This window comes from Carassius gibelio, chromosome B2, assembly GCF_023724105.1.
Source record: "Carassius gibelio isolate Cgi1373 ecotype wild population from Czech Republic chromosome B2, carGib1.2-hapl.c, whole genome shotgun sequence".
Lineage (NCBI taxonomy): Eukaryota > Metazoa > Chordata > Actinopteri > Cypriniformes > Cyprinidae > Carassius > Carassius gibelio.
Window position 1 is genome coordinate 15649006 of NC_068397.1, and position 22467 is coordinate 15671472.

Genomic DNA, 22467 nt, shown 5'->3' on the forward strand with positions numbered 1-22467 from the left:
GTTGATTGTGTTGTTTGGACTGTAGAACTATGCATTTATTGCCTTTAATTACAGATGGTTACAGTTAATCTTTTAATTTAAGGCCAGTTCTCTGTAGTTTCAACCCAATTCAAATATAAAAGCTAAATGCTGATGTCTGTACCATCTATGTTTGTATTAAATGTAGTATACTTACTGTGCAGATAATGCCGTTAATTTCAGATGGTTATGGTTATTGTTTTCAATAGCCAAAAGCCAGTTTGGCCTATTAAATACCAAATAAACATCTTGTTTATGCACACTTTCCTTCTTTCTTGTTTGTTGCTTAAAGATAAAAAAAAAAAAAATCGACCAGCTTGCTTGTAAAGTTTGTGTATCCCTATAAGTAGGTGTAGTTTGGAACAAATATAAAAATTTAGGGCACATATTCATTTTAATTACATTGATCATACCAATCTAAGTGGAGAGCTTAGACCATTTTTCAAGGGATGTCCAAGTTTGTTTCAAGAGTGGAGTAAAGTTGAGCTTAAACAGCCTCAGAGATATTTCTCGAAACAACTAAACCTAAATATATAAATTTATCAGGGACTACTGCAAATGGGTAGTGAGAAAAAGAAGAATTCTTTGCTACACGATTTATAGAAAATAATTAACTCTTAGAGAGATTGAGCTTGAATCCTGAGATGCAACTTAAATGCTCAAGTGCAGTAATTTGATCCTGCTGGATTCTGTTCTAGAAAATGTCAGATTTTGAATTTTTGAGTCCCGGTAGGCCTAGCCTATTTGTTTTTAAAAATCCGACATACAGTGTATTAGATCATGACAGTGCGTGTGTGCAGACGAGGATGACTAGATTTATTTGAAGATTACTTTTCATGTCTCATTTGGCACAAATCCATATGCGCAACGTGTTTCCATATGCGCAATGTATTTGAACGTTAAACTATTATTTATAATGTAAACTACTTACACATTCACACAAAAGAAAAGATGATCCTATTCATATGAGCAAAAACGTCCTTGGAACAGCAGAGTGGATTGGTATTACGCTCTATTTAAACTGACCAGTGTAACCTTTAAAATGTTTAGTTGACTATTTTGTTTTGATAATGAACAGATTGTGACGCAAGTTTTAATCGCTAGAATATACGTGTCTAGAATATAAATCTTCTAATTTCGCAGGTTTATTTTATTATCTTTCACTTTTAATACTGTGTGTGGTAAACATGGGAAGGGAAATTAAAGATTTAATGAATTAAGAATTCATTTTATTTATTAATTTGTTCCCTCATTTAAATCATGAGTTATTTAGGGAACAAAATTAGTGAAACATGGACAATTGCCACAAATTAATAAATCATAGGAATGAATTAACAAATTGTAGGAATTAATAAGACTATCTGTCCTGTGTCCCACAGCCCTGCAGAGCGCAGTTATCTGATTAAATGATTTAGTTACTACATTTCTATTGCTTTTCATGTTGAAGAACTTTTGTGATGTTTCTTTTTTAATGTACTTTTATAGTTTAAATCACATTAAAAGCTTAATTAGTACATGTGAAATGCCTCTTATTAAGAAACCTAGATCTTAATGAACCGGCAAATTATAGGCCCATTTCAAATCTTCCATTTATGTATAACATTTTAGAAAAAGTTGTGTCTGCTCAATTGAGCTACTTCCTGCAAACAAATCATCCATATGAAGAATTTCAGGTTCCACCATAGCTCAGAAACTGCACTAGTTAAAATTACAAATGACTTGCTTCTTGCGTCAGATCAAGGCTGCATCTCATTTCTAGTTTTACTTGATCTTAGTGCTGTTTTCGACACCATAGATCAAGACATACTCCTAGATCGATTACAAAACTATACAGGTATTCAAGGGCAGGCTCTAAGATCCTACCTGTCAGATCGCTACCATTTTATTTAAATGGGGAGTCATCTCATTTATCACCAGTAAAATATGAAGTGCCACAAGGATCTGTCCTAGGTCCTCTTCTATTTTCAATATACATGTTGCCCCTTGGTAATATTTGTAGAAAATACGGGATTAGTTTCCACTGTTATGCTGATGATACTCAACTATATATTTCAACAAGACCAGATTAAACTTCAAAGTTATTTAAACTAACAGAGTGTGTTAAAAATGTAAAATATTGAATGATCAATAATTTTCTCCTATTAAATTAGGATAAGACCGATATATTACTTACTGGACCAAAAAACAGTACACAGAATCTAGTAGACTACATTTTGCAACTAGATGGATGTACTGTTACTTCCTCTACAGTCAAAAACTTGTCCTTTGAAAACCAGATTTCCTATGTTAAAAAAAAACAGCATTTTCCTCTAGACTGGACAATTTAGAATGTACATAGCCTACTACTACTACTGAAACAACATTTCTTCCATGTTAATTTTGATAGTAAATCCCCTTTGTTTGCCAAAAAAGGTTGCTTTATTTTATTTGTCTTTTAATTACTTATGTTTCATACCTTGATTTGATAATAAACATTTTAATACACAGACTTTTTGAGGGGAAAAATCATTAGGCTTCTTTAAGAAAAAATAAATTAAGTTGTTTTATGCATTCAAATAATTAGATATGCTAAAACAGAATTTGGTAAATAAAAAAATATGCTGAGAAAAAAATAAACATTTCATAGGGCCCTATAATCATATAATTGTTGTTAAACTTATTAAATTGATTTGAAAATGTATAAGTTTCATGATTTTATTTAATTAGACTTATTTTATTTTTAATAAACTTTAATTTAACTATTAAAAAGGAGTGGAGTAACATTTAAATGGAAAAAAATTAAACAACAGAACTTGGAAACGAATAAAATGGAATTTAGGAAAAAAATTAAACAATTCATAGGGCCCTATTAGAGTGTGGTAATTTCAACATTTACTATTACTGTTAGTATTAGTACTACTACTACTACTACTACTACTACTACTAGTAGTATGGTTCAGTAATTTTTTCTTTTTTTGTAAATAAAGCACTATTTTAGTTTTTTTTTTTCAGTATCCATTTGAAAAACTATCAGTTAATTATTCGGTATCGGATCAGTGTCATCCAATTTAGCTATCGGCATTGAAAAAATCCAATATTGATCGCCCTCTAATTAATATTATCGCTGTAATTATATGCTTACTAATTTTATAATTTTTTTTATATATACAAGAATATATACACCCATAAAACATTTAGAATTTACGATTTTTTAAATTTACTGACAAATCCCTCATGCTCACAGTGCATCTTGGTGTTGGACAAAGAAAAGAACGAAGAATTTTAGCAAAAACAGATAACTCAGTTTTTTTTTATATATTCAAAAATCATGTTTTTTTTATTAAGTTATGTTTTTGTGTTTTATTGTGTTAGTTACTGCAGTTTGATTTAAATTAATTGAAATGCACAATGAAAAACAAACATGATTTTTGAAAATTGTTAAAAAAGTCGGTTGTCTGTTTTTGTAAATTAACTCTTCATATATGTATGATTTAACAGCAACTGCGAAGATGAGCACCAGTCATTTTTTCTACATTTCTTATTTCTCATGCCTGCTTTAACCCTCTGGTTGGGATCAAACAGACAAGGCGGTACGGTCACAAGCGGAGGTAGTCACTCCACAAATCTTGCCAGTGGATTTCTCTTATCTTGGTTTCGTTAAAAGCTCTGCTGCCATATTACTCCATTAATTGATACTATAAATACATTTTAAGGCTAATAAACGACTTCTGATTTTTTAAAGTCAACTTTTATGTGATGAAAGTCAAGTCGAAGTCGACTAGTCGCTGATGACATCATTAATGAACAAATAAGTCTGGTGCTGTGACAAACGCATTGTGCACAGCTATGGCATATGACACAGCGCTACCCACAGTTATTGCTCTTATAACATCTCATTTTTATCAGTTGTTTTGCCTTTGAGTTGTTTTATTTCTCACAGATTTCTGCTCGTTCTAAAGCAGATATTAATAAAGTAGCACAGTAAAGATTACATTTATATGAATGCATGAGTGACAACAATTGGGTGTGTGAATTATTTCTACATGGCAGCATCTCTCTAGTAGTAGTTGTAGACATTGTTGGATGTATTTAAGAAATATATGCTTGAACTTTTCAGTTTCTAAGTTATTTTATTGAGAAATCAAAGAACAGTGTTGACAGTACATTTCCCCGCTGAATGATTCTGTGTGAGCGCGATCTGTGCGTGATGTATGAGCTACTGTCTGTTCCCTGTATGTGTGCAATACAGTGCAGCAATGCATTAGATTAGGAAAGCAATTAACTTACCTGTAGAATAATCTGTTTAGCATGTGCATTCTCCCGTTCAATTTTGAGCATCCAGTAATATAATCATCACACATGTCTTGTGGAGCTTTCGGAGTATACATTTATTTGTAATTTTCGCTTTTTGGAAAGGATTTATTATCCTGTTGCGCCCTCTATAGGACCTGTGACTAGTCGACGTCAAGCTTAAAGCGTCATGGCAGAGCATTGAAGTCGACTAGTTGATTAGTCTGTGCAACTCCAACACACACACACACACACACACACACAAAAACCAAAAAAGACAAGTTATTCATGCAGAGGCACACTTGATATACTCACCGAGGCGACTCCCATGATGAGAGGGAATGTCACGGAGGAGCAGGCATCTGGGGTTTGGCCAAAGATTGTATAAGGAGTCTGGAACCAAGCCTTCTCATTGGCCCAAATGACATCACACAGGGGCAAGATAGATGCTCCAAGCCCAATGGCGGGCCCATTCACAGCAGCAATGATGGGCTTCTTGAACTGAATAAATGTGTTGACGAAAGTTCTGAAGACAACAGAAAACACATTGGTTTATATATAGCTACTATGACTGTATGTCACGTCATTTACTAACTCACTCAATCACTCACTCACTATTACAAAACATTCTCTGAAATATGGTGGTAAAATAGCTGTCATAATATTTATATTCTCATCATTTTGTACCTGATTGTCTCCGCCATTTTGATACTTTCTTTTTTCCTATCATCCGTGAGCCGCCTAATAAAATAGATGAAGTCGAGGCCAAAGCAGAAGACGTTTCCCACGGCGCTCAGTAGAACAAGTTTACTGTCATCAGCTGCAGCTGTGGCCATGGCACTCTGAACCTCTTTCATGACCTAAAAACCATTTGAGTGACAATATATCACTTCAGAGTGGGGTGGTGTGGGGGGGGTACCAATATCACAGTATGAGTAATATCATATATAATAGAAACCTATGTCAGAATGTAACAAGACGTGTCACAACAAAATGGCTTCCATTACATGCACCTTTCTATGACACAGTCTGGAAAGAACACTATATATTAACTGTATAAAAACTATATAAAATCAGATGGTGTCATACCATCCAGCCTTAATTCAGAGATTGAGGTTTTTACTTTTTAAACTATACAAACCAATGAGTAAAATGTCAAGATACTTAAAGAGTCAAAACTCTTTTTTTGTTTTTTTTTGCATTTTAAATTGAAAGTCAACTCAACATTTCTAACATGGAATATATTTGTACTCACATCAGGATTCAGGGAGTTGTTCTCAGAGGTCTTTGTAGAAAACAGAATGTGTGTGAAGCCATCTTGTTTCTTAACTACAATGTCCCTGTAGCGGTAAGCACTCTCAGTTTGACGAACACTGAAGCGCAGACGCTTGTCGAAAGTTGCACGGTCCTCAAAGCGCCTTTTGCCTGTCAGCCCTGAGCTGCTCATCACTCCTGCTGCACCACTCTGAGTAACGGCTGTCCCATTTGCAGACGAGGCCTCCATGAGGGTGGTCACGCCTATGAAACAACATCAAATGCAAAAATATGATATAAAATATAGCAATACTATAATAATAACCATATTTATGATAAAATCACCATTTTATTATTTTGTAAATATTAATAAATATATTAGTGCTGTCAAATGAATAATCACGATTAATCACATTCAAAATAAAAAGTTTTTGTTTACATAATACCTGCGTACTTTTTATTTCTTATGTATTTACATTTCTATATAAATTTATATATTATAAAAAAAAATACATGCATGTGTTTGCATTTACATATACATCATAAAAATACACAGTACACACTCATTATGTAAACAAAAACTTATTTTGGATGCAATTAATCATTTGACAGCACTAATATATATAATTATTTTTAAAAAAATACCTAAAACTTAAGATGCTTTCAACATTAATGGACTGTTTCTTACACACTTAATCGGCATGTTCAAATTTTTTTCTGAAGGAAAATGTGACACTGATGATTGGAGGAATGACATTGAAAAAAAAAAACAATCCGCTTTGCCATCAGGAATACATTACATTTTAAAATAAAAAAATAAAAAAAATAATTTTAAATTGTAATAATATTTAAAAATACTACTGTTTTTAATGCATTTCTGATCAAATAAATGCAGTCTTGTGACGCATTTCCACCGAAATTACCCGGAACATTTGTACCAGGAACTTTTTTTCCCCCAGACCTGTTGCTTTGTGCGTTTCCACCGCGGTGTAAAGTACTGGGAAGATTAGGCAAATAGACTGGTGACGTAGGTCTGCGCGCATTTCTCAATACAAAGTGCGCCGACTTTGGCCGTGCATCCTGGGTAGTTCAGACTTTGCGCATTCGACTCTGGAGTGTGATGTTCGCGACGATGCAAATCCAGTAATTAAGCAGCGTACTTGACAACATCAGTCAGCTCGCCTTGACTACTGCAATTTTCCTCACTGTACATTTACAATAAAACAAATTATGATATCAAATACCACTGCCTCCTTTTGTTTTCATTTAAACATAATAGCTGCAGAAATGTACTTAGTTCAGGGATACGTGTATAAACAAAATTTTATATCAATTTGCCTTTTTATTTTCATTTTAACATATAGATAAATTGAATACAGACCAAAGATAACCTGTAAGATTTACCCAAACAAATTATATTTTATGTTTAACCACTAAAGAGCCATAAAAGCCAGCAGCACACATCAGAAGGTCTAGCCGAGGTGAGGCTGCTTCTAGGTGGAGAGATGATCACTGAGCTCCCGCTGATTGCGTGGAGCTCACGCCTCCGAAATCTGTGAAACAGATTTTTAAATAGGCGCTGTCTTTATAAATAAACCACAGATTTGAGTTTTAAACATCTACATTCTCGCCTGAAATACTTTTAAAATTACATTTCATGACACAAATAACAGTAATATTTTGAAAATCATCCGAATAAATGGTGGTCGAAATTACAATGCTGTTTGAACTCAACCAATCAGCATGTTTAGTGCACAAGTCCCGCCCCCGAAAGTTCCGGAACTTTGAAAAAGTACTACCTCACCATCAGGGACTTTCTGAGGGGCATTTTTTTTTACCACAACTTTATTTAGTTCCTGGTTCCTGTGGTGGAAACACACAGAGTACAGGCCCAAAGTCCCTAGTTCCTGGGTAAAGTTCCTGCGGTGGAAACGTGGCTTTGGTGAGCAATAAGAGACTTCATTTATAAACACTGAAAAATCGTACTGAACTGAACTTTTGAAGAGTTGTGTATATTTATGGATGCAACATCATGGCCTGAAATTAATTAATTTTAATCAAAATCATCTGCAAGTATCAACACAAATTATTAGTTAGATCTATTGCATTTTAAAATGGACATACATTTCAAGATGTGATTTTTTTCTTCTGTTATACAAATCAAGACCAATTAACAATGGACAGCTAGTATCGTCATATTCAGAATAACATACGCCTTCTGATTCGACTCCTGCAGGTACCCTCAAAAATCACTTGATGTTCTGCAGCAACACATTTGCTTTCATTCAGCAAGTGCTTGTTTATTAGCGTTTATTATGTTGTTCCATAACTAGAAACACACAATGCATGAAATTATACGAGTAGGGCTGAAACAAACTAATTTAGTGGTGCCTCCAGGCCTGGAACTAAAACACTCTCTACTAAACCTCAAAAGAATGTAATGTTCTCAGTGTAAGTCGAGAGGACTCTACCTTTCCCATTTAATGTGCGGACGGCAGCGGGGGTAATGGGAATCTGCGGTGGCGGAAGGGCTGTTTGTGTTCTGGGCCTGGTGCCCATACGAGCCCGTTCCTCTCCTTGTACACGCACCGCTCTGGCGGGTTTCTCCAGCAAGGCCACTTCAGGGGGCACAGCATCTGGCTCTTGGCCTCCCTGCTCCAGACTGTGCGCTGCCTCGCTGGGAGACTCCTCTGTGTCAGTGCGGCTGTTCATTGGGCTCTTTGGCACTAGGATTTTGATGCCAGATTTAGCCAGGTCCATACTTCGCCGCAGCGCGCTAACAGTGGGAGCAGCTGTTGTCGCTGCCGTTGGAGCCATGTCAGTGACTGCACTCGTAACGGCAGTGCCACTGCTACTCAAGCCAGCCAATCGCTTACTTTTCTGCTGATGTGCATCACTGTTGTGCGGTGACTGCTGTGCTGGCTGAAGCCGTTTTGTGGAGAGTGTGCTTGGGATGAGTGGAGAGGTCTTCCCTGTGTTAGGACTTGCTGAGGACTGCTGAGGCCTGCTGATTTGTTTGCGGGCGTTGATGCTTGTGTTGCCTCCGGCTGTGCTGGGAGAGCTGCGTGCGGAACGAAGAGATCCATCTTTCTGCTTCTCGCTGTGTTGCCGGTTAAATTCATGGATGAACTCGACGCAGCTGGACAGGTGATTCTCTGGCTCCCAGGTGTCTCCATCAAAGCCATAGCCTCTCCAGCGGACCAGGTACTCAGTCTTGCCCTTTTTGTTCTTACGTTTGCCTACTATTCTCTCCACCTAAAGAGGGGCATGCAGATAAAGTATGTCTTAGTGCAATTTATGTAAAATAATGCTGAAAGATTGAAAGACTAAAGAACAGCATTGACTCAAAAGTTATGAAGGAAAAGGCAATTTATATCAATACACTTTTACTTATGTTTTTAAAGCAGATGTAAAAGTTCCATATTTATAGCAATTATTTCATATGCTAGATAAATTAAAAGCAGGTAGTTGTAAAAACATCAAATGTGACCCTGGACCACAAAACCAGTCATAAGGGTAAATTTTTTGAAACTGAGATTTAGGCTATACATCTGAGGCTGAAAGCTGAAGAAATAAGCTTCCCATTGATGATGAGAGTGAAAAGAATCTAAACATTGATATAAGTAATAAGTCCAAATGTAGTTCTTAGCAATGCATATTACTAATCAAAAATGAAGTTTTGATATACAGTTCCCCCCTACAAGTATTGGAACAGTAAAGACAAAATTGCTTTCTCTGCTGTGGAGTCAAGACATTTGCAAATATGATTAAAAGATGAATATGTGACAAAATTACAGAATGTCACATTTTATTACTAGGTCTTTCGACACATACATGTTTTACCAAATAAAAAGGACAGCACTTTTAGAGTTCATCCCACTATTTGATGTGAGCATAAGCATTGGAATAGTCGAATTCAAGGCAGATGTAAAAGATTAAAATGTAATATTTAGTTGCAGATCCCTTGTACACAATCAGAGCAGTGAGTCTGCAACACATAGACATCACCAGACTCTTGGTCTTATGCTTTGACATGCTTTTCTCCAGCCTTTAATGCAGCCAATTCCAATTGTTGCTTGTTTTGGGGAGCTTCTGTCTTTAGTCTCCTCTTCAGATGAGCCCCTTTCACACTGCATGTCGGACCCGGCATATTGCCGGAACATTGCCGGGTCGCCTTCTGTGTGAAAGCAAACATGTCCCAGGATTGATTCCGGCATTGAACCCGGGTCGGGGACCTAGTAACATTGCCGGGTTCAGTTGCTTCAGTGAAAGTATAACGTGCCTAACGTTTTCGACTCGTACATTACACATCACGCCCTGATGTCACGTGTCATTACGGGATCTTTACAGGTTGTGTGTGAAAGCACGCACATATCCCGGGAAATCACTGGCAGTGTGAAAGTGCAAAATCTAGCGACCCGGGAACAATTGCCAGAACACTTTACCCGTGTATTTGCCGGAATGGCAGTGTGAAAGGGGCTCTGGTGAAATTAATGTTCAATTGGATTTAAAAAATGTTGTGTCCTGATAAAGTCCTTGACTGAACTGGCAGGGTGTTTTAGGTCATTTTCCTGATCCAATTTGGAGTGCTTGGTGGCATTTTCTTGATTATTGTTAGCTAAGATGATTTTGTACCCTTCCAAATTCATTCTGCTAATGCCATCATACATTAAGTCATCATAAATATGAAGAGGTCCTGTTCTAGAGACAGCCATGCATGCCCATGCCTTGACACCACCTCCACCAAGCTTTACAGATGCGGTTGAATGCTTAGGATCAGTTGCAGTTCCCTTTTTTTCTCCACACTTTTGCTTTCCAATCACTTAGATAAAGGTTAATCTTTGTCTCATCGGTCCATCAACTCAGTCTCAAAACTCTACTGGCCCACATTTGTGAAGAATCTTGCCTTGCTATTTTTGGTGCTGATCAGAGGTTTTCATCTTGCCGTGTAGCTTCTGTAATTGTGTCAAATTCTCCTGAGGACTGTAGATTGACAGATCATCACCCCAGCTTTCTGGAGGTTGTATATAATGAATATAACTGATAAGACACATTCCCTGCTTTAAATATCTGAAGAATTAATGCAACAGGACACAGCTGAACAGTTAGAAAGACCTGTGAGGCAACTGTTCCAATACTTATACTCAGATCAGATAGGGAGATGAAACTCTAAAAGTGCTGATCTTCTTAGCTGGTAAAACATCTTTATGTTGAATCACCCAATAATAAAACGTGACATTCTGTAGTTTTGTCTCATGTTCATCTTTTAATCATATTTACAGATTTCTTGACTCCAAAGCAAACAGAACAATTTTGTCTTTACTGTTCCAAAACTTATGGAGGGTACTGTATTTACGGTAGGAAATGTACAAAATATCTTCATGGAATATGATCTTTACACCTCCCAATACAAAACACGCCCCATAGTATAGTCCCGCCCCACATGGAGCCGTTGTTAACTAACAAGCTGTGCAAATCCAAGCTGATAATGAACATGGATTTGCACAGTTTATCAGCTGCTCTATATGAAATCACGCACCTGCTGATTAGATAACCAGCTTTACTGATGAGATGCGCATAACGATCGGCCGATCATGATTGGAGCAGCCCTAATTCGAATCTCAAAATTTTAAATCAAATGCCAACCCACCGAATGAATATTCGAATAATCTAATATTCTGGTCCAGCCCTAATAGAAATATTACCAAATGTTAGAAGTAGACACTTTGACAATAAGACGGTGATAACAGCAAAGAGTAAAAAACAATCCAACCGCATGTTGACACATGTGATTAACTGCTCACGTATGACGTGCTCTGTGAAGGACCATAAATATAGGCTACACGCCATTCACACAGAATGCGCTTTTGTGTTGACAAAGATGCAATGAAGGCAATGGAATAGGTAAAACATCCAAGAAGATGGGAGTGGACTTCTTTTAACTTGAGCGCAGTGTTTTTACAATGGTGTTTCAAACATGAGACACTGCAAGAGATGTGAACACAACAGTCAAACACATCCATGTTTCCATAGTTTTTTCTATGGAAAAGCAGTGCAATCTAATAAAAAAAACCCTAAAGAGCTACTACTGCATATCTGATATTTTATGTTTGCATCATGGTGACAGGCTGAAAGCTGCGGTTGTTTGAAATGTTGTCAGAACATTTACAGTTAATAACAGTCTACTGGTGTTATACCTTCAGTCATTTTGAATTTGAATTACCTTGACTTTTGAATTTTTTTAAAAGCATTTTCCTCGTATTATTTCTGAACACAATATGTAAAGACAAGTTTGTACAATAAGTAGTTGTAATTTATGCATCTTTTTGTTGCAAAGATATTTAACAAGTGATTTGTTTAACATGTATATCATGTTAAAGGGTTAGTTCACACAGATAGCAAATTTATGTAATTAATAACTTACCCTCATGTTGTTCCAAACCCGTAAGTCCTCCGTTTATCTTTGGAATACAGTTTAAGATATTTTAGATTTAGTCAGAGAGCTCTCAGTCCCTCCATTGAAGCTATGTGCGCCGTATACTGTCCATGTCCAGAAAGGTAAGAAAAACATCATCAAAGTAGTCCATGTGACATCAGAGGGTCAGTTAGAATTTTTTGAAGCATCGAAAATACATTTTGGTCTAAAAATATCAAAAACTACGACAGAGGGAGTGTCAGCCACATTAAAAAATTTAACAGCTTAAAGCTGCAGTAGGTAACTTTTGTAAATATATATTTTTTACATATTTGTTAAACCTGTCATTATGTCCTGACAGTAGAATATGAGACAGATAATCTGTGAAAAAATCAAACTCCTCTGGCTCCTCCCAGTGATCCTATTGCCATTTGCATTTACGGACCGCTCCCGGTAAGAAATCAACCAATCAGAGCTGTTGCCCGTAACTTTGTTTGTGTTCAAAATGTAGAAAAATGTATATAATAAGCGAGTACACCATGAATCCATTTTCCAAACCGTGTTTTTAGCTTGTCCTGAATCACTAGGGTGCACCTATAATAAAGTCGTCGTTTTTGCAATTTTTGGACCAAAATGCATTTTCGATGCTTCAAAAAATTCTAACCGACCCTCCGATGTCACATGGACTACTTTGATGATGTTTTTCTTACCTTTCTGGACATGGACAGTATACCATACACACAGCTTCAATGGAGGGACTGAGAGCTCTAGGACTAAATCTAAAATATCTTAAACTGTGTTCCAAAGATAAACGGAGGTCTTACGGGTTTGAAACAACATGAGGGTAAATTATTAATTACATAAATTTGCTATCTGGGTGAACTAACCCTATAACAATTTAATGTGTGCTGCACTTGGAATATATATGTATTTTTTAAATAGTGGGTTAATAAAGAAAAAGTTTTTTGAATCATGTTGTAGTTACATTTTCAAGTTGACTAGCTAAAAATCATACATATATAAAAAAAAAAATAGAATCGGTCAAACATTATGGAAAAACTGAGATTAAATTTTTTTGCCAAATCGCCCAGCCTTAGCTGTATCCCTTCAAGCCAAGTTTTGTAGTCTGTACTAGGGCTGCACGATGTTGGGAAAAAATGACATTGCGATATTTTATTTTTCTGCGATACATATTGCGATATGAAATCTAATCTAATTTTTTCTTACAAACAAAAATGGCGTGAGCACACTTACATTCTCATTTTTAATGATTTAAACATCAGAATATTATTTAAATTAGAGTAAATTATTTGTTTGTAACATTAGGATATGGTTTGAATTGTTAACATATTAACTAACATGAACTTACCATGAGCAATACTTTTGTTACTATATTTTTTAATCTTGGTTTATAAAAACACAGCTGTTCATTCATTGTTTGGTAATGTTACTTCACAGTGCATTAACTATGTTAACAAATACTGTACAACTTTTGATTTCAACAATGAAGGCTATAGCCTAAATGTTGAAAATAACAATGTTGTAGAAGTGCAGTTTAGTAATAGTAAATGTTAAATAATGAAGTTAAATAGTTTAATAAAGAGAACATTATTGTAAAGTGTTACAGATTTTTTTATACACCAATTCAGACATCTCGTGAGTTCAGTGTTGGCCAGGTCAGTTGTTTAAACCATTCATTAAATTGAATCGGTTCAAAGGAATCATTACTTCGCGAATCAGATGTGTACAGCATGCGTTGTGTAATTGTCTCTGCAGTTTAGGATACCGCACAAAATTCGACAACACAGAAAACATGTCATCACAGAATTTTTTTTTTTTTCTACACCATCGTGCCAATTGATTTTGATTAATATGTGCGAGGGAGGGAGCAAGACAGCGCTTGTGTTGTTTGAAGATGGTGAAGGTGAGCGTGCGCAAGCAGCTGGGGCTCTCTCTCTCTCTCTTTCTCTCTCTCTCTGCTCGTTCTTATATGCGCTCTGTTAAACTGACAGGACTTAAACTGTGCAATTAATCCGCAAATATATTCGTCAAGGGCCGGGAAGCAGCTGCCCGTACAGTTAATGAATAACGGATCAACTATAACAGCCTACATCGCACATCCTGCGATGTGACAATCGCGGATTCGTACATCGCGATATCGATGCTTAAACGACACATCGTGCAGCCTTAGCCTGTACTCATAAATACAGACAAATATTGTCTTTTAAATAAAGACATCTTAACACTATTGACTGAATGTCAAGAAAGATTCATTTAGGTTTTGATTAGTTCTGGATGAAGTGTTCTTAACAAACCTTATTTACTCTGATCATCTTTCATCATTGGAAAGAAAACCCAACATATAGTTTGCCACATAATTTCAATAAAAGACTTGTTATTAAAACACACACCAGAAAGCTTAATGACTAGTGCATGATTAATGTTTCACTACAGCATTTCCATAAATGTGTTATATAGCATTTGGAACTGTTTATAGACTCATGTGGTCTGAGTTCTGATGAAGCATCTCCCTTTTCTTCCCATCAGTCTGTAGTTCACAGATGCTGAAGTTACAACTGTGTAGCTTTTGTTCCTGTTCCTCTTGTTCCTTTTGTCACATTGGACGTGCGATTTCAGTCCCAAATTTGTTAATCAGATCATTCTTTTCCCATAACGGCAAATCATCAACTCAAATTTTTAAAACACCATCTGCTATCAGTTTATTGAACAAATAATTCAACAAAATGATGCCCTTGGGATAAACATATGGTTTTACTGATTAGGTTCATTTACCACAAGGGCAAAGTTCTCCAACTCATGAGGGAGACAAAATTATCCATGCTTCTGTAAGTATTTTGCCCAATGGGATTTCAGAAAAATGTCCAATAAAGATGGCAATCAACTCAGAAACAATGGTACATTAAAATACTATTGACTTAAAGGGTTAGTTCAGCCAAATATTAAAATTATGTCATTAATAACTTACCCTCATGTTGTTCCAAACCCGTAAGTCCTCCGTTTATCTTTGGAACACAGTTTAAGATATTTTAGATTTAGTCAGAGAGCTCTCATTCCCTCCATTGAAACTGTGTGTACGGTAAACTGTCCAGGTAAGAAAAACATCATCAAAGTAGTCCATGTGACATCAGAAGGTCAGTTAGAATTTTTTGAAGCATTGAAAATACATTTTGGTCCAAAAATAGCAAAAATTTGACAGATTCAAGCCTTCGGTTTACTCGCACTCAGAACACTAGCACGGAATCAGTTCAGAATCAATCACCAAAAGAATCGGTTCAGACACTCTGTGTGTCGGTTTGCTTCACGCTAGGGGTGTGCCGGTTTCAGAATTGGTGATGACGGTTATGACGTGAGTCAAATGTGACGGTTCATAACATAACCGTCGGGGGGGGGGGGGGGGGGGGGGGTTTAGCGTGTTTCATTTTGTTTCATATTGTCTCGCCACCATGCTAGTGGATCTGCCGTAGAGTCAATTGGTTGATCTTGGAGATAGCGGGTTAACTCCGTGTCAGCGCGCGCTCTGATCGGTAAAGGGGCAGAGATTTCAGACCTCCGTTTATTAAGGATATCTGTCACAAAACTCATCATCCGCGCCAAAGTTTTTTGAGCAAATTTCAAAGCCGCACCCGCCCGCCATCCTCTGATTGTTTTGCCGTCTATGCTTTGCTGATGCGAGCCGCAAAAAAAAAAAAAAAAGCCATTGTCTGTTCTAGAAAGGATGCAGCAAAGATATTTAATGCTAAAGTATGAGGCATAGGCCTACGCTGAGTTTCATTTGCGATGAGATGCGCTCTAGTTCACAGTGCAGTGCAAGTGAACGTGGCGCGCTGGTGCTTCCATGTCACGGTTATCATTGTCTGCTATATTTGCTTTTTATTTATTAAAATACATGCAATTGGTTGATGAAACATCTATTAAAATTAAGATAAAATTTGTTCAAAACGAAATTCGTTTTTAAGAAAGGTTTTCTACAAAGCAAAATTTAATGAAGTGGTAAATATCATGTCTGACGATTTACAAAACTTCATTAAGTGGTAAAAACCATGTCTCCCGATATATTGCGCATCTGATGATCCTATCTAAAAAATGAAAATAATTTTTGATAAAAAATGTTTGTAAAAAATATTTTAGTGACACGGTTTTGGCTGATTATATACTAACCGTCACACCCCTACTTCACGCTGAATCACACATGCGCAGTATCATCAGTTCTCGAATTGGACGCGTCCGACAGAAATGGTTCTTGACTCGAGAATGAGTCAGTCGTTCATTCGTTATCTGGCTTGGCTCGGTGTTCATCTTCAGTTCTCTCTTCACAGCAGTTCAGTCAGTGTACTGTTTGAGTACATTAATTACTGGTACATGATATTGGTTTGTTTAAACTCAGAGGGAGTGTCAGCCACATTAAAAAAGTTGACAGCTTAAGTCATTTGTGGATCAATGCATGTTGGAGACGCGAACAGTTTAAAACGATCCAGTTCGATTTGGTGAACCGGTTCAAGAAGATCCGGTTACATTGAATGATTCGTTCGCGAACCGGATATCACAAACTGCTTTGTTTTGAACTTTTTTTACAAAAGACACGGAAGAGAAGACAATGATGAGTATAGTCGTAGTTTTTGCTATTTTTGGACCAAAATGTATTTTCGATGCTTCGAAAAATTCTAACTGACCCTCTGATGTCACATGGACTACTTTGATGATGTTTTTCTTACCTTTCTGGACATGGACAGTATACCGTACACACAGCTTCAATGGAGGGACTGAGAGCTCTCGGACTAAACCTAAAATATCTTAAACTGTGTTCCAAAGATAAACAGAGGTCTTACGGGTTTGGAACAACATAAGGGTAAGTCATTAATGACATAATTTTAATATTTGGCTGAACTATCTCTTTAATGTCTTTAAGTATACATATAATTATTTCACATATCTTAATATTGCTAAATATTATTATGCAATTATATGCTCAACTCAATTATGTTATTTGCAACACTTAATGGTGGTCACTGCTGAGGTCTTCTACATTTACATTACATTTATTCATTTAGCTGACGCTTTTATCCAAAGCGACTTACAATTGCTATATATGTCTGGAGCAACTAGGTGTTAAGTGTCACATTGGTGTCTCACAGTGGATTCGAACCCGGTCTCTCACACCAAAGGCATGTGTCTTATCCACTGCGTCAACACCACCCCTACTACCACCCCTTCTAATTTCCACAGTAACAATGACTGGTGAAATTGGTGTATCTCTCTTTTTGTTTGTGTAGTTTTATTTAGTGGAAATTAAGCAATTCAAATTTGAAAAAGGTTTGGATCACACTAACTTGCAGATACAGAAGCATACCACTGCTAACAAGCTTGGAAAAATGGCAGGTCTGTCTTTAAAGTTTAATAGGTTATTGCTAACTGAGAAAACGAATGGCAAGTTTCAACCAGAACCTGTGTGTTCTATAAAAGTTTAATACACTTGTATTAAAACCAGAACATTTAAGACTTTCAAGAGAGATTGGAAGAAGAAATAAAGAACTTTTTATTTCAGTACTTATCAAGTCAACATCTGGGGTGCAAATAGTAGAAATGAAACAATTTGCCCAAGCCACAACCAGAAAGGCACCATTTGTTTGAAAACACATGGAAATTTATCATGACTAAGAGTTTTGGTATTGCCAGCTGAATGTACAGTAGCATCAAGGTGTGTAAAAAATGGGGACATTATTCATCCAGGTCTTTATAAACTGGTAAGACATGTTTAAGTAGATTGGTTCTCTTCATCACACCTTTGTAACACTTTTGATCTAATCAACAAACGTATCCCAATAAGCACATCAGTTCTAATCTCATACGTAGTCCTTAGTATCTAATTAGCCTATTCATCTGACCATTTCTCAATACATCATGCAACCGTATTTGACATAATTCAGAGGACTGATGTGACTGCATACTTCAAGTATATTCATGCAGCCCAAACGTGAGATATGTACTGACCACTCCAAGATTTTCCATCATAACCCCAGTTTAAAAGGCTGAGAACATCCTAAACCACACTTAACTAAATCATTAGATTGAAATGTCAATCCATCAAACATACCAACAAGTGACATTGGACTTTCTTTATGAGAAATGATACGCCATGTTCACTCTATTTACTTTAATTCTGAACATAGCCTCAAAACGTAAGAATTATTTAACTGGAAATAAAACCAATCAAAGGCGATCAAAACACAAGAGTGCTGGATGGCTAGTTCTGATCCAAGCAGGTTGAACGCTCTGCAAGAGTAGCAAGTGAAATACACAGGTCCTGCTGGAAAGTGGGTGAAACAAAGTTCCCGCAGAGCTGAAAACAACACCCTGGAGCGAGCTGACTCTCAGCTGTCCTGATGTGTCCATCACACCCCAAAGACCTCATGGTTAGCAGCTAGCTTGGTGAAATACCACTCTCCAAAGTGCCCTTCCTTCCCTCCCCACCTCATCCACTGCCTCCACCAGCATCTCTCCACACGAAACTCCGCAAACTTACTACCAGAACCACACTGGCTCCAAGCTAGCCCGAGCTACTAGTTATTTTGTTAGCATGCAACCCTACCGTCGTAGTTTTAACCAATATCAGAGCGAGTTAAGTCAGTTGTTAAGACTATTCGCTAGTGCAGTCCACACGAGCCTCGGGACGCGTCGAATTATGTACAACTAACGTTACACACAAATAGAATCGATTATCTGCGTCTAAACGGACACAAACGGGAAAATCGCCGACATTCACCTCGTAGAGTTCCTCCGTAGCCATCATGTCACGATAATCTTCGACGTTGTGGCAATCCGTGAGGATTGTAGACACTTTTTTCCTCCAGTTGCAGTTGTCGTTTTGGCCTCTCCTCCTTTTTCAGTTGGTCGGGTGAGATGTGCTTGACCCGCACCGAGGATCTCTTTGCTGTCTAGTTCTCGCACTCAACGTCTATGCAACAACATTATAGTTAGAATAAAGCGTTTCAATCCCGATTAAGTCCGAACGAGTACTTTTGTGGGTCCAGGCGGCGATTTTAGAGAGTGTTACCGTGAACTAGTCTGTAGGCAGTGCTGATTACGCGCTCGCCTGCTCTCAGTTCTGCCACACAGGAAGTCTCAATCGAACGCAGATTAGAGTCGAGATGAGTTTGCACTGCCTGCAACCCTCGTGATAGAGCTGTAGACGACGGTCATCTACGTTCTGCAAATCTTTATCGGTGTTGATTTTGAGTGTTGGTCTAATGGAACACAACTGACGTAAATCCGCAATAGTTCAACAATAATTCATAGCGTAAAGCGCCAGGTGAGTGTAGCCCATGACTCAAGTCTAAAACATTTCCATGAATGCCATGTTCTCCATGTTGTGCAAGCACATGAATGTTTTTAACCTTTACAGATGTAAAGTCTTATTTTATTATTTATTTTGTTCTTTTTATTACATATTTAACAGTAGAGATTAATAAAATAACATTATTTAGCCATATGGAAAGCCCAGATCAAGATGTTAATTATTTTGTAATTTATATATTGTCAAGTTGGACTTTAAGATCCAATCTGAACATAAGGTAAAGGATAATATACAGTCAGCTAGTCTTATATATATATATATATATATATATATATATATATATATATATATATATATATATATATATATATCAATCCAACCCAACCCAAACAGGATGATTGGCCTCACTATTCCTCGGCTACTATCAATAAATCAGTTAAATAATTGAAATTAGTTGAAATTGTGATTGTTGTTTCCAAGACGAGAGTTATACAGCATTACACAGAGGTATTTAGCTGCTACATATCATCTTTGACAATCAGAATAAAATAGGCTACTATAGAGAGCCATGTACTGTAAACGGGCTACAATGTTTCCTTTCCATTTTACACATGTACTGTAAATTCTCCAAAAACATTGTGAAGTAGGCTACTGGAACTGCCAATCAGGGGTGCGTTTCCCAAAACCATAGTTGCTAACTAAGTTAGCAACTTTGTTGGTTGCAATTCAATTTCCCATTGCCAACCAACAGGTTAGCAACTATGGTTTTGGGAAACGGACCCCAGGTAAGTATAAAACTTTCCAAGTTTTTTTTTTTTTTCAGAAAAAAATAAACGGACTGCAAAACTGAAACAATGATGAATAATCAGAAAGCCAATTTAAATGCTAGGGGAACACCATAAAGCTAAAAACAGTAGTATTCAGATAAACATTCTTTTGGTAAAGTAGCTTAAAATGCATTAAGTAATGTTAAAATGGAAATATGAAATTCTAATGCATTTTTTTTCAGATTTTGGCTGTTTTTATATTAATCAAATGATCAAATTTATGTCTCGAGTACATATCTTCATATTCACAAACCTGTTATTCTTGCATCTTTCATTGCGGGAATGGGAGTTAAATGGTATTTTTAAATGGAATGGTGTCGTCAACTTAAAGGAGAATAGTTCAGCAGTTACCAAAAGAGAACAAGGAAGTAGGTGAAAGAGCAGAGCAGAAATGTTACACTACACTTCTCAATGGTCCCCTTCATTATTATTTAATCTTTACTAATGTTTGCTGGTATTACAGTGGTTCACTTCAGACGAAGCGATAGTACATGCCTTTTATGGAAAGTAATTAAATCTGTAGCTTTCATTCAGTTTAGGGATCAGTGCCACAAGGGCTCCAATCACAACCACTATGGATTCTGACTGTTCACATGTTGTAGTATTTTGTGTTTTTCCTCGGTGCTGCCATTTCCAGCCAATAGTAAGATTTCCCACATTCAGTCATCACTTTTATCTGGCAGTAGCATGCGTGGCTGTAGTTTGAGCCTCAGACAGCATGCCCATTGTTGTTTACACTAAATGACAACAGCTTTCTAAAACTGTGAGATCCATTCTTATTAATGGCTTTTATTCAGTTTTATGGAGTCATGGTACCATTCTGCTATGATGAGCTCTTATGAGGAAGAACATGAAAGTTTATATATCACTTGAAATCTTTGAGAGATATTCAAAATGTTGTTAGTTTACAACTACCTCATTTTTCAATGCACTCTGTCTTTATTTGTGTATTTCTGTGTACGCTTATCTTGTACAATGCTTTAGTGCCCTGAGGGCCAGTCTGGTGGGATGATAAAATATTACGAACGGATGTTAATAGAACCTGTTGAGTAATTTAAAGATGATTTATTTAGTTAGGAAAATTGATAATGAAAAAAAAAAGGATAATGTTGTACAGATGACATCTTGGAATTTTTCAGGTTTTCCATCTGTCTGTACTTGCCTCTAGCCTTTACTTTATTTCTTTTTATCTTGCATTAACAACACAATGAATGGAGAGACAGAGGCGAGTTGTCACACTTTTTACTCCAGTTACTCACAGTTTTAGACACATTGAGTGACAAGTATGAACTAAGCAATAAACTGAGTGAGTAACAAGTCAAATCACCTCTAGAGCTCTATAGAATTCAGATTGTGTCAAAGCAGCTTCACAGTGATAAACAGGAAAATACTAGAATAACTTATGGAAACTCAACTATGGAGACTGGAAAGCAGCTCTAAAAGACGGTAGCTTGAGTCAGTAGTGTTGGTTCAGTTCAGATTGGGCTTCACAGTGTATCGTAACATAGTAATAATGTTACCATACCAAATCATAAAAAGCATCAGTGTTACCGCACTGATTCTGAAGTGTAAGGGTTTTATGTGAAAAATGGCTCTTTAATTTGTCGGATGATTACAGAGTTATGTTTTATTCTCCGATGTTTTTTGAGGTTTGTTAAGCAAAATGTGAACAGAGAAACTATGATAAAGTTATTTGATAAAGTGATTTACTAATAAGCTAAATTTGAAAGGTAACAAAAATAGCAAATGATTTTTTACCAAGACCTTTTGTAATTCATAATTTTGCATAATGTATTTATATATAACAATTAAAATGGCCATAAAATGCTGTTTTCCAAAAAATTCAGTTTAGTTAATATGTACCTTCATTATACAATACATTAACCTGAATATTTGCCAGTGTGATTTTGTTTTTTTGTGTGGGTGTTCATCCAAGAGCTATAGCAAAAATATGAACATACTGGAATTTTAGTTTGAAGAACAAAAAAGGTAATATGGTTTTGAAAACACACTATGTGTAACCTTTTTTACATGATAGAACCAGTGTGAAAACTAGTACTAGTCTCCCTATAAATAAAATGTATAGAGAAATAATCCTTAAGAAGCCATGGTTTACAGTGATTTGGAACAGCAATGAGTGTATTTTAGACACAATGCAGAGAGCTCTTCTTAAATCACTGTAAATCATGGCCTTTTTGCTTTTATAAAATGGTTACTACATATACCTGCCAAGAGGTTTCATAAAATAAACAGCAAAAACAAAATTACAAACAACAGTTCTTCCACTAAGCAATGTAGTTCTTCAGCAGAATTAGTGACAAGCAACACAAAGATGCAGTGGTACAATGAGGTGGTACATAGAGTATGTAATT

General features: G+C 36.4%; 1 protein-coding gene across 2 annotated transcripts in view; it reads right to left on the minus strand.

Moving 5' to 3' along the window:
• Positions 1–19094, minus strand: part of LOC127951097 (chromodomain Y-like protein) — a 28270-nt gene extending 9176 nt beyond the window's left edge. The window contains exons 1-5 of one of the 2 annotated variants that reach the window (XM_052548748.1): positions 18738–19089; positions 8013–8796; positions 5543–5805; positions 4975–5147; positions 4603–4813 (exon numbers count right to left, since the gene is read on the minus strand). In XM_052548748.1, the coding sequence (XP_052404708.1) occupies positions 4603–4813; positions 4975–5147; positions 5543–5805; positions 8013–8796; positions 18738–18764 (1458 nt within the window). In that variant the 5' untranslated portion in view covers positions 18765–19089. Of the gene's footprint in view, positions 1–4602; positions 4814–4974; positions 5148–5542; positions 5806–8012; positions 8797–18737 lie in introns of both variants that reach the window. The other variant, XM_052548749.1, reaches the window with a different exon arrangement.
• Positions 19095–22467: the final 3373 nt, after the last annotated feature.